This window comes from Numenius arquata, chromosome 6 (assembly GCF_964106895.1).
Source record: "Numenius arquata chromosome 6, bNumArq3.hap1.1, whole genome shotgun sequence".
Lineage (NCBI taxonomy): Eukaryota > Metazoa > Chordata > Aves > Charadriiformes > Scolopacidae > Numenius > Numenius arquata.
Genome location: NC_133581.1, coordinates 31,470,062 through 31,483,116, shown reverse-complemented (window position 1 = coordinate 31,483,116; position 13,055 = coordinate 31,470,062). Strand labels below are relative to the sequence as shown.

General features: G+C 43.8%; 1 protein-coding gene across 1 annotated transcript in view; it reads left to right on the top strand.

Moving 5' to 3' along the window:
• The window catches only part of SYNE2 (spectrin repeat containing nuclear envelope protein 2), a 197,690-nt gene that overhangs the window by 158,755 nt on the left and 25,880 nt on the right, over nucleotides 1–13,055 (top strand). The window contains exons 98-101 of the mRNA XM_074149900.1: nucleotides 448–573; nucleotides 2,572–2,727; nucleotides 6,383–6,541; nucleotides 7,524–7,690. Coding sequence (XP_074006001.1) covers nucleotides 448–573; nucleotides 2,572–2,727; nucleotides 6,383–6,541; nucleotides 7,524–7,690 — 608 coding nt within the window. The remainder of the gene's footprint in view (nucleotides 1–447; nucleotides 574–2,571; nucleotides 2,728–6,382; nucleotides 6,542–7,523; nucleotides 7,691–13,055) is intronic.

Below are 13,055 nucleotides of genomic sequence, written 5' to 3'. Positions count from 1 at the left end.
AAGCTAAAATTTAGCTTAGAGGGAGTTAGCGTGACTTTGCTACTCCTTTTGTTGTTGCACCTCTAAACAGAAGGGGAAGGTCCTATTATTTCCTTAGAGCAATAAATTTGCTTTCATGGCTAAAAAGCACATAATTATGTCTTAAAATTGAATATAATCCCCAGCCAAAAGCTATGCTTAAAGCCTCTCGAGTTGGACAAAACAGAATGAGCAGAAGTGCTCTGTAAGGCAAACCTTAAATACAAGAGAGGGTTCAAGTTCTGTAAATCCATATACCAAATTCTCGTGAGTGCTACGATGTACCAAAAAGAAAATCCAAATAACCAGAGCAGGTGATTATTTGCTGAAGTGAATTGAAGAGGCTATTTTGTAGCATATCCATATGGTTCACTATGTCATGACAAAGTACCTTAACCTTTTATAACTTCCTTGGGTCTCGTTGAACAGAGTTGGGACTGCTATGAAAAGCAAACCAAGGAATTGGGAAGCAGGCTGCGAGAGCTGAAGGAGAAAGTAAAAGATCCACTTCCAGTTGAACACGAAGAGCTCTACAAAGTCAAGGAACACATTAAGGTATTGAACAGCCATATTGTATTTAAATAGATGTAGTCTTTGCACAACACCTGATCCCTGTAAAATCAGTTTCCCCTCTTCCCTACCCTTCAGTGACACTGAATTTCTCTCCTTTATACCGTTCTGATTGTTGCCAATCTGCATAGTCCAGCTGACCGAGAATATTACAAGAAAAGTAGTAGTGTTTGGATTTTTTTTCCTGCTTCTGCTCCCTTTCCACAGTCGGAATTTATAAAATAAGTTCCTCAAACAAAAGGGAAAAAACTCCCTGGCCTCAGCTCATTTGGCTGCTGTCCTCATGGCTGAATCTCCTTTTTTGTTTTCCAATCCATTTGGGACAGAGCTCCTCAGGCAAAAGACCTTGTAAGTCTGCAGAGCACTGTACACACCTGCAGGGTCTGAGCATAATTAAAGAGAAAGAAAATTAAGAGTAAGGGAGTTGCAAAAGCCCTTGCAGCCCATATTGCACCATGAAAATTAAATGGCAAGGAAAGCATTTCCAAGGGATAGGAGACATTTTGTCTGGACTGGTCAGTCTTTCATCATCTTTTTGTGAAGTGAATTGTTGACCTATGTAGTGGGAACAAATAAGCTTATTAATGAGCCAAGGCTTTGAACTCATTACCAGCTGTCTGAAATCTTCTTTGTGAGTGCTGGCTGCCTTTCCCATGGCGGCAGTCTTGCTGTAGCCCTGAATTATTTGTGAGATGGCAGCACACAGCTCCTGCCTCTTATTCCGGTACGAGAGGTTCAGCCGCAGAGGTCAGACAGTGCCAGTGTAGTTTCTGCTCTTGGTTTTCACAGTACAATAAAATAAAGGACCAAAATGGGATGGGGGAGAAGGGACCTTCTTTCCTCTCCCTGTATTTCACTGTTCTGTAGAATAAAGCTATTTTTCTGTCAGGCCTGGACCGGAGGCTAGCAAAGTCCCATGAAATTCCATCATTAGCTCCATTAATGCAGGGATTCACTCCTTGTTAAGATATATAAATGCATGTGTCCACATCTGTAGGGAGTAATTTCTTATGGGCTCAGGTAAATTTTACTCTCAGGTTTGTTTGTTTTTTCCTCTGGTGCTGAGGTGTCATATTTTTTTTATGATTTAGATACGTGACTGGATCAAAAGATGTGTGAAAATGCTCGCAGGGCTTGGATGCCACACACAAATGCTCATAGTTTTTTCCCTTTAAAATGAAACAAATTGGATCCTCCGTAAGAGCTTTTTTTGTTGTTGTTGTTAGGGGAGCCAGTGACACTTCTCAGCAGCTGCCTTGCAAAATGAGACCTAGTACCTCATTTGGAGAGTATCGCGTTTCCCACCCGCACAAAGTGGTGTCTCTGCTTTTTAGGTGACCGTTTTAAAACTGATAACGAAAATGCATAACCCTGTTATAAAGGGAAAGGGGAGTCAGGGGAAGAAAGCAGAAAAGGGAGCATGTTTCTGTGAATAAGCAGTTTGAAAGCTCCATGTTTCTGACAATTCTGATGCAGTGCCTGTGAAACCATTCATTAGAGAAGGGAACCGATTTCTTTTTTTTTAGCATTAAAATTAATAACCTGAAATTGGAACAAATACAGGTGGAAAGCAACTTGGCCAAAATAATAATTAAAAAAAAAAAAAAAGAAAACCCAAAGAAGTGGGCGCGTTCCTTCCTGGATGTGAAACCCCAAACACTGCCCTAGAGCGTGGGGAGCTGCGGGAGGTCAGGCAGCGTTTTGGCACTTTTTGGATCCATGGAAGGCTGCTGCTGTACCAGTTAACGAGCAGCAGCTCTGCCCTGGGCTCCACTGGGCTCCCAGTCAGGCCCTGAGCCAAACATGCAGGGGGACCCTGTCCGGTCCAGCCAGAGAACGTCCAGTCCAGCCGGAGAAGGCTGCGCAAGCGACTGCACATTCCCCTCCTCTCCTCCCCCGCGGGCCAGGCAGGGGATTAACCAGCAGGTTGGGAAACCAGAGGAGCTTAGTGCCAAGGCTTGTTCTGGGTGTGTTTCCGTGCAGGAGCTGGAGCAGTCGCTGGCGGACTGGGCCCGGGACATGAAGGATGTGCGGGACATGAAGGCGTGGTTGGCTTACGGCATCCTCGCCGAGGACATGATGGTGGTCGAGGAGCAAGCTGAACATCTGCACAGGCAGTGGGAAGAGCTCTGCTTGCGAGTAAGTTTTCTCCCTCCTCTGGGGTTTTATAGCAGGGTATTCCTAGGGGCTGGCAGAAAAGGGGGAGCCGGGTAGCAGATGGGATTTCTCCTGGGGTTGGCTCACTTTTGCAGTCTTGGGTGGGGATGGGGCTTCTCCTGGTGCAGCTGACCAGGCCTGAAGTTTGTCCTTTGTTTCCTGGACACAGGCTGCTGAGATTTTTTTTTTTTTTTTTTTTTTTTTTTTTTAAAAACCCTTTGTCACTAGTGAGTGCCTGAATCGCACAAAGCTCAAATGCAGCTGTGTACTGAAATAGGTGGCTTTGTTCTGGGCTGCCAAAGGGAGGGAGGCGGGGAGAGAGGGATAAACACAGGAACTGCCTGAGGGCATGAAGCAGGGAAAGGAAGGGGGAGGTCTTTGCAATCTGATGTTTTTAAAAAAAAAATATTCCAGGACTGAATTGTAAAAAAAATATACCAGGAGAGTTGATAAAGAAAACTTCAGTGTGTTTAAATACTGACTCTTTGGGTTTAAACACATTAAGAACTGACTTGGCTTTTCTGTAGCAGTAAAATGCTGTGGAACGTTTGCATTCTTTGCAGCTTGTTGCTATATTACGCTTAATTTAGCGCTGCATGTAAAATTGCTGGGGAACATTTACCAGCAGAGTCACATGAACTTGATTCATTAGGTTATTATGCAGTTTGAATGCGTGTTTACTTTGCCCTGTTAACAGGATTGGAAGAAGTAAAATACCTTCGGGGTCTTAAGTTACTCTGGATGGCTCCGCATGCCAGCAAGCCAAACTTTTGCCTCTTTCCACTCACAAGTCAATAGCTTTTATTTTACCGTTTGTAAAGAGGTATTGAAGCGAGGGAGTATTTTGTTTCTAACCCAAGCAAAGGTAAAGCAATCTTGGTGGGAATGTTGCCAGTGACAAACAGTTATGCTTATTTCACAAACTTTGGTGTGATGAAATAGTTACTAGGGTTTATTTTTTTACATTGCAATGAGAAGAATTTAGTATCTGCATGGTTAATCTACAAGCAGTGTTTTCTCTGTTAATTGTTCCTGAACTCTCAAAATAATTCCAGAGACACCCTCCCCCCTCCTGAGAAATACAGGCCGTTATTTTAAAATCCAAAAGCCTGAACCATTTTCCTAATGGAAACCTGTAGTTAGACCTATAAATGAGAGAACTTGTTGTTTTTCCTTTTTTTTTTTTTTTTGGTGAACTGCTGATGCCTGCTGTTTCAACTGCGGGGAACAGCTCTGAAAATTAAGCTATCATCTTTTGTATGTACCCCATTACAGTTCACCCGAGTAGTAATTTCCTGTGGTAATTTAAGTTCAGATTGTATTCAAAATTTCTGCAGTGGAGGGACAAGCTGAAATGTTTACACAGCCCTAACGAGCCTCCGGAGAGCCTGCACTGATGCTCGGTGCTGGACAGGAGGGTGGGAAAGCAGACTTTATCGATTCTGCTGCTAGCATGACTTGCTTTGTTTTGGCTAACAAATTAAGAGGAGTCAAGGTGTGTTGTGGGGGGAGGGGGGGGGAACCAAAGCCTGCAATATAAATGCAGAGAGGTGAAAGCAAGCCTTTGAAAAGAGGGAGACGCGGCTGCAGCTGTCCTGGCCGTGGGAGCGGGGCAGCCAGATGCCTGTGCCGGACTGGGCAGGGACACAAACACACTCAGTGAGCAGATGCACTCAAGGGATTAGCATTTACATAGCAGCCCTTGCAAGGTACCATGTAGGTCAAAGATTTAACTAATTCATATCGGCGAGTATCCTGTCCCAGCAGACGGGTTGGATGCCTGGGCCTTGATACTCTTTTAGCCTCCGTCAGGAATGCCCCGCATTGCTCCCACATCGTGCTGTGGATGCAAAACTGGGGCTGGTATCCTGGGGCAGCTGGTCTGAGGACCAAAGCAAGTCATGCTTTGGGGGTCATTCTAGGGACTCATGTTCCTAGAAGCTTGTCTAGGACTTTTTGGCTCATTCTTGTTTTACCCCCCAATCTGTATTGCTTAGCCAGCTAAAAGGTGCTTCCTGCTCTTAAAATCCTGCCTTGCCCCGTGCTTAGCAGGCAAAAATGGAGTCAGCATCGTTTCAGGATTTAATGATGATTTTGTTGACATGCATAGTCTCTTCTTCTATGGGCCAAGTTAACTCACCTCCGCGCATGGGAGATGCTTCAGGTGGTAAAGGAAGCATGAGGGATTTACCCTTCATACCTCTGAGGCTGAGTGTATGAAAGAGCATACCAGAGCAGGGGCCCTCTTGGGGGGACTTCCTGAGGTCCCTGAGGTCTCCAGCAAACTTGTTCCAATTGAGAACCGTAGGGATTGTTTACCTGTGTCCCAAGATACTGTTGGACTAGATCATCTCTAGAGGTCCCTTCCAACTCTGACAATTCTGTGATTCTGTGATCTCTTTGCTTAGATAGGCATGAAGATTTAGAAATCAGTTTCACTTCCCCTCCTTTAAAAAAAGTCAGAATTTAAAGGACAAAAGAAATACAGTGGGAGATCACTTGGTGCCTCCTATTTTGATCCTGCCATTATGTGGTACTGGCTTTACTTCTGCACTACACACTTGAACTTCACTCTGAGGTACAAAGTAGTGTTAGAAATCAGGCTAGGTGAATCAGTAATGCCATTTTGAGGAGATGTGCTGTCTAAGGCACATGTTAGATGTGAAGAGGGAGTGTTTTCCTGCCATGGGGTAATACTTCAGGTGGCCATTCACAGCCAAGGCAAGCAAAACGTTATGCTCAGTTTTTACATGAAGTTTACAGGTGAGAGTTAAGGGGTCAGTTGTTTGTCTTGTTTTGTTTTAGTAGAACTTGTACCATTTTTCAGTTCCTTTGTCCCATACATCTTTGTGCAGGAAACCATCAAAGTACCTAAGTGAATTCAAATATATATATATATATATTTAAGACCTCTAGGCTAGAAATAAGTACTATTAGCTAGTAGAAGAGTGACCCTACTTCTTTCTGAGATGTTGGAGCAGTGATATTAGCTTTGCTGGTTCAGGCAGCATCAGACTTTAATTTCCCTGTCTAGACAATTTATCTGTCCTGTCAAATGTAATTTTGAGAAAAAAAAATCTATAGTTTTCAATAAAAAGGATAGATTCTTGATGCTGATTTTCTTGGAAGCTCTGCAAGAACTGGTGAGCAAGTGGAAAGAAAAGAGGGAGGTTTTTTATAGAGATCAAATAATTGCAGTCAGTAGTTGCAAAGGTTCTCTTACAGTTGCAGAAAAATACGAACTGATCTAGACGTCATTTCTCTTGTGTTATATATGAGACCACACTAAGCAGTATGTAGTAATTATATATTTTTATGTTCATTCTTTATTTGGCATTTTCAGGTTTTCACTGAGTAATATTTAAATTTTTATATAAGCTCGTTATTTATAAAGCTGTCACTCACTCTTAATTCTTCTGAGGGAGAGAATCTGGTGTTTGCTAGTCAACAGCTATCCAAAATAAAATGTAATAACAATCTGCTTGCTGGCTTTGAGAAGAAAACTAGAGATATTTGGTAACTGCTCCTGCAAAATGGAATATGATCAAATGCAGACTAGAGATTAGAAGGGTTGTAATTTGTGGTTTCCTTCCTGAGAAAGACGGTGCCAGCAGTTAATGTGTGTGCTTGTCCATAGGTGTCTCAGCGTAAGCAGGAGATCGAGGACAGGCTCAATGCCTGGATTGTGTTCAATGAAAAGAATAAGGAGCTGTGCTCCTGGCTGGTACAAATGGAAAGCAAAGTGTTGCAGACTGCAGATGTTAGCATTGAAGACATGATCGACAAATTGCAGAAGGTAAGTAGTAATGCCACTTTTCTTCAATTGCAGTCTGATAGCTCGTTATAGAGATACCATCCCTCGTTTCTTCCTTGCCTCTCGGAAGCACTGCGTGATATAAAACCAGCACGTACCAGGCTTTTGTGAGAAGATGAGCTTTTCTAGCTTCAGCTCTTGTCTTCTTGATGTTCAGACGTGGAGTATAATGCAAAACAGAAATGCTACCTGACTGTGTTTAGGCATGGAGTGTGATATATGTGAGTTGTGGAGTTGGGGTTGCTGGGCACACATGCACATGTAGCGCTACTCGGAGCTTTCCCTGCTGGGGATCGGTGATGCCCTGGGAGCGGCTTGCTGCTCTCACCACCTCTACCTGGTCAGCAGTTACCATACTGGTAGTCAGAGGGCAAAGGAAAGACTGAAGGACAGGGTAGGTCTTACGCCAAGCAAACAAGAAGTTACCACAACCAACAATAAAACCTAATTCTGCCCCTTCTCTTTGATAGTCACTGCAGTTGGTGCTTTCTAGTACTTTCGTATTAGCTTGATTTTAAACTGGACCATTTTTTTGTTGCAGTGTTCCTCCCTATGGCTTAAAGGTCTCTGTATCTAATCCCAGATCTCCTCTGGATAAGAATACTAGCAAAATAAAGCTATCCTAGACTTGAATTCGGGTTCTTTTTAGGTAGCTTGATTGAAAAATTATGTTAAATCGGGAAAAGAGAGAACAAACTTAGAACATTGCTATTTTTAGGGTACTTACTTACTTACACTTGTAATTCTTTAAGCTGCTTGTTTTTTCGTAGTGGCTTCATTGTGAGAATGCTTTTCCATTCAGGTTTTTTTTGTTTGTTTTAAGTGCAAGAGTGCTGTATTCTAATATAGAAACCTCAGCCATCGCAAGCCAAACCTGCCTTCACATCGCACACATGGGAAAAGAAACAGATAGTTTTGTTTTGTTTTGTCCAGAAATTAAGCAATGTTTGTGTATATTTATCAGGATTACATGGAAGAAATAAACCTGTTTAGTGAAAATAAGCTTCACTTGAAACAAATGGGTGATGAGCTAATCAAGGCTAGCAACAGGAGCCGAGTTGCAGAAATAGATGATAAACTCAACAAAATCAATGATCGCTGGCAGCATCTCTTTGATGTCATTGGAGCACGGTAAGAAAATTCTTTTCGATGTTTTATATGAGATAGAAGTTGGAGGCTAGTGTCCACAACCATCGGAAACAGACTGACACGACTTTTCAGTTCTGTTGAAATGTATTCATGACAGTCAAATTAAATGAAGTTAATGCTTTTTCATTATGCCTTCTGGCTGTATTATGACACCAAATATCTTAATTTATCTAAAAGTAGAGGGCAGGGTGTAAGAATTCATATAAAATGTAATTTTAATCATGGGAGCTATGCAAAAGGAAGAGTCAAAGTTATTTCTGTGTGGCTTGTGTTGAATTGCAGCTTACTTTTAAGGCTGTATGGTGGGAGTGCATTTGGCTCTCTAGGAGAGCCTCCTGTTTTAAGATATGTCTCTATTTCACCCTATATCTGGATGCACAGAATTTGGGAATAGGTTCCTGGCTTGTATCTGTAGACAGCCAGATAATGTTCTTTTTTACATTTGAAAGTGTATGAAATTTCATTTTATATTAGTGCTATTTCTTTACTCAGTCTTTTTCCTAGAAACAACTAGAAGGCCATACAACAAGTTTATTTTTTTAAATTCAGAATCATCTGCATGATGGTGAAATGGAAAAACAGTATCAGTTGAAATTAAAACAAAATCCTGCATAGCCTAGGCAATTACTCCTTAAAGGATTAAACATCTTGACTGAGTTAAGAACATCATGACCATTTTAGTATTAGCCTTACTGGGACTATCCCATTTCAATATTATCTCTGAGTTTCTACCACAGCTTGGGAGGATGCTGCTGAGCTGGTCTCACTGCCTGCCTTAGTTTATTAGTAATCCAGAAATAATAAGCCAAACACCAAATTAGTATTGGTCTAAAATTCTCTGCCAAGGCTTTGTTTCACCTCCTCTCTGGCGCTGCAGAAGCTCTCTTGCTCAGTTAACGTTTGGGGCAGATGAGGTGGGTGGTTGTGCTGTGATAATGCAGTGCTAAGTGTGCTGGATCCTAATCAGGAATGAGATCTGAATTAATGGTGACACATGAGCCATGAATGATTAAGCAGAAGCTGCCTACTTAAGATCTAATACTTTGCAGATAGTCTTGCAATGGTTCCTCTCAAGATGTCTGTATTTGATCTGCTGTAGGAAAGAAGCTTCAATTCCGTAACAGCACTTTTTTCTGTTCTCATCTTATGGTAACATACAACTTTTAAAACATTTTTATGGTCATTTGTGTTCTGCTGTGTGTTTGTTTTGAATGGTAGCAATTTTTAAATGCAGATTACAATGTGCTATTTTAAAACGGAAGTAAATGGCACATTTCTAGTAATTTTTAGGAAGATATGCTAAGGAGCTGATGGGATATCTAGCGAGAGATCTGGCAGTCCTATTGAAGTAGTCTGTGACAACAGAGCACTGGTTTGTCTACCTGGTATGTCTTAAATCTTTATCTTCAGAGAAGCGTATGGTGGTGCTTTGAGGTATGTTAATGTGGATTTGCATCAACATAGCTCCCAGTATTGCATATCTAAGTGGATGTTGCAGCTACTGTGGAGTCGATGTGATGCCTTATGACCGTTGCTGTGTTCTTACCCCAAAAGATCTGGAATATATCAGCTTCTACTTGTGATTTCCATTGACTTGGTGTTCAGGACCAGGGTAATGAACTGGGAGGACCTGACAAAGCATGGTTTTAAGCAGCTCCCTTGGTGTTCCAAGGTTATCAGGCAGCCCAGTGGGCTCTGCTGGTCCTCTTGGGCTTAATACTAACAGAGGTTCAGCGTATTGCAGCATTTTGCAGCATGGGTGTAGCACATCTCCTCCCTCACCTAATCCACCTTGCTTGGGTTTGAATCACAGCTCAGCTGTTCTCAGCTGCTCAGTGATAAATAACCACTAGGTTAGATACTCACAACAGAATCTAAGTATGGTCCTAAGAGTTTATTTTGCCCTGTTTACAACCTTGAGACTTTCCGTTTCGAGGTCACTGCACTGCACGGTGGTGGCTTGCTGCTGAGATTTCAATTGTGACAGAATTAAATTAGACTTAAGTTGACTGAAATTTCCACCTCACAGTTACGCTTTGGGACACTAAAGGGGAGGCTTCTCCTGTGCTTTTAGGTAGCCTCTCTTAAGCTCAGGCAATGGGGAGAAGGCAGCAGTTCTACTGATCTCAAATGTGACACAAGTTGGGCCTCTTCGTGGGGGAGTGGAGCAGAGCAAGGACCCTTGGGCTGGAGGCAAGATGACCTGTGAGCGTGGGTTGTGACGCCCCATGCTGGTAGACTGGCTCCTGCCTTTTCAGTTTACTTCTGCAAAAACTTTAAAAAAAAAACACCCGTATTTAAGCTGTATTGAAAGAGCACACGAAAATAAGAGTGGTGGCAAGATTCATGTTGGCCCTGTTGCGTGAAACCATCACAATCCAGACATCTTCACAGGATCTCAAGCATCCGCTATCACCGCTTTCATTCGATGGGTAGGATGGGTTGGCTCCAGGGAGGCTGGAGCCTGTAGGGCACGGGACGGGAGCTGTGCACCCACCGCTGCCTGACAGAGGAGAAGAGACTGCAGCACTGCGCAGCTGCTGCCGTGGCAGCGTACACAGACCAAGCCCTTTTTATTGGGCACAGCTTCATTTCTTGGGGAAGATAGAAGGGATGGAAGAAACGCTCCAAGGCAGAACTGCTGGAGAGCCTTAGAGGGTTTGGCTTGGAGGTAGGAGAATGCTGCCTGGAGGGAAATGATGAATTTCGAATGTGGCGGGGAGGCAATCTTGTCTTGATCCTGAAAAAACTACTTGTAGGAACTTATTTTCACAGCAAGCACCTCCATGAAAAGAGGAGGTGGTTTTGCTCCCGGATTTTCCAATCAGTAGCTGCGGCAAGTAAATTGAAGTGAAAATTTTCAGAGTTTTTGGGTGCCAAATCTGTGACTGCTTGAGGTTTGTTTTTTTGTGGGTTTTTTTTTTGACAAGTATTACGACTTCAGCATTTTCTGTTAGACACATTACCAGCTGCTGCCTTCATTTGCACTTGCGGCTGCACCACAGACCACTGCACCGTTTCCCTGGCCCCCTGTGGCCGTCCGTCATGGGAGCAAGGACCTCATCTCACAGGGTCTTCGTGGCAGGGCAAGAATTGGGCAGTAAATAAAACACAGAGCCGTGCACTGAGTAGAAGGAGAAAACGTACATTGAATAGCTGCGCGTTTGAAGCCGATCCTCCCTCCTGGACGCTGAATCTTCCTAGCAGACAAGCACTTTATGATCCTGTGGTTAAAGAGTATAAAATAACCTATAACCTCAAGGGAGCCTGATGGAGATTTATAGGCAATTTCACTTCTGTCATTTCTAGTGTCTCCATGGTTGACCCTGCAACCTAAGCAACACTTTATCTTTTCCGTAGTCCAGTATCTGTGTGATACCAACACAAAACCAAAACCAGTCTCGAGTATCAATACAGAGCATTCCTCCTGATAGCTTATTTCACCTTTTTTAAACCAATAAACGTCCTGGGACAGACGGGCAAATTAGGCGAGCTCTCCATTTAGTCCCTTGAAGTGATTCTGTTAGTTCGTGGTGACAGGCTCAGATTTGCCATATGGCTGCGCTCGCAGGGCTTAACGCTTCCGTTATATGCCTGCGCTCGGCTTGCATGGTGACAAAAGCCTTGCTGCGTGCGTTCTGCCGGAGCGTGCCTTGGTGCAAACTTGGAAAAGCCTCAACGTGTTAATAATTCTCGTAGGGTAAAGCAACCATCAAGATGTTAGCGTGCCTGGAATGGGGAACAAATGAGTTCTCTTCAGCTCGGAAGATACTCTTCCCAGGGGAGGTTCTGGTGCCGAAATCTCTGTTGATGGAGGGGGAATGCAAACATGCGAACAGGCAGAAAGGGAGCATTGTGCTGGCTGTAAAAACGGACACGGAAAATCTCGTGCTTTTGTTCTCCCATCACCGGCCTCGTAGCAGCACTCTGCCAAAAGAAACCACTGTGTGCTTGCACATACACCCAAGGAAGGCCTGAAGCAGTGGGGAGAGGGAGCGCACAGCCTGCGTGCAGGTTGTAGGCAGCCGATACCCCATGGAGTGGGATTTACATTCCCAACATGCTCCCGAGCAGCACTCCCCGGCTGCATTAACTGGCCAAGAACTGAGAATGGCCAAGGAACTGTGTTGTGTGTAGCCATGTCCCTTGCTGTCCTTCCTTGGCTCATCCACCGCTGATACTAACTCCAGGCTTTGTTTCCCAGCCCAGCTGGGAAGAGTTTGCTTTCTGTGTTTGCGTTGTGCCAGCTGGCAGACCGGGGTGTCACCGGAGGGTGCCTGCGCTGCCTGGGGTTGTGCAAAATGTTTGGACGGTGCTTGAGCCTTCATTAAAGCCACCAGCTTCATCGGGAGCGCTGCCTCCCGCGGTTCTGGGTCTGCAGACTAGTCCCTGCAGTAACGAATGTTGTATTTCTCTACCTCCCGGCATCACACGGCTCTTAACCAATGCCATGAAGCTCTGGAAGGGGGATGCCATTTCTCAGCTGCTCCGGCTGTAGGCACACTGTGATGTGTTTTCTTACTTGATGGGTCTGGTCTATATTTTCAGCCTTGTGGAGAAAGGCACATTTTTTTGTGTATGTAGCAACGGGTTCAAATGACTGTGGCCTTTAATGCAAGCATGAAAATACAGGTAAGCTAGCAAAGCCAAGTGTGCCTTCTCATTCTTTTAAATGTGGATCCTTGGCAACTAGGTCTTTTCCCTGTGCTTGCAACCTGACAGCTCTCGTGGTACAGGCTCCAGGAATCTTAAACTGCCACAACAAAAAGTCAGCCCCTTCCTTCCCACATCTAACTTGGGAGACTGAAGATGTTTTCAGCTGGTTTCCTGCGTACCCTGGCTGAAATTCCCAAACAGCCTGAAACTGGTGAGGTTGCAGTAAAACAGGAGGGAATTGAAGCTCTCCGGTGATACCACCCTGTGCTGTGCAGGGACTCCATGGAGGTTTTATTGGGGCACTCCAGTTGTTGCCAAAATCCATAACAAAACTATCGCTCTCCAAACTAGGTTTATAGTTTAGAAAGCCAATATTATTTACAGTGCTGGGTGCATGGGGATATCTCCTCCTATCATGCATACCCATCAGAACTCTCAGCGCGATTCTTATAAAAATTTTACATCATCATTATAATATTAGTACCTCCTACCTATATTTGATTGGTTAGTAATTTACATACGATTATACCATCAAGTTATATCTACCATGCATGCTCAAGGGAAGGGTCTTCACCCAGGCAAGGGTTTCCTTGACCTATGGGTGTGATTTTTAGTATTATAATGAAGGTAGTTCAGCTTAGGGACACTAGGAATTTTCACTTTCCTGCCAAGTTGGCTAAACTTCTCAAAA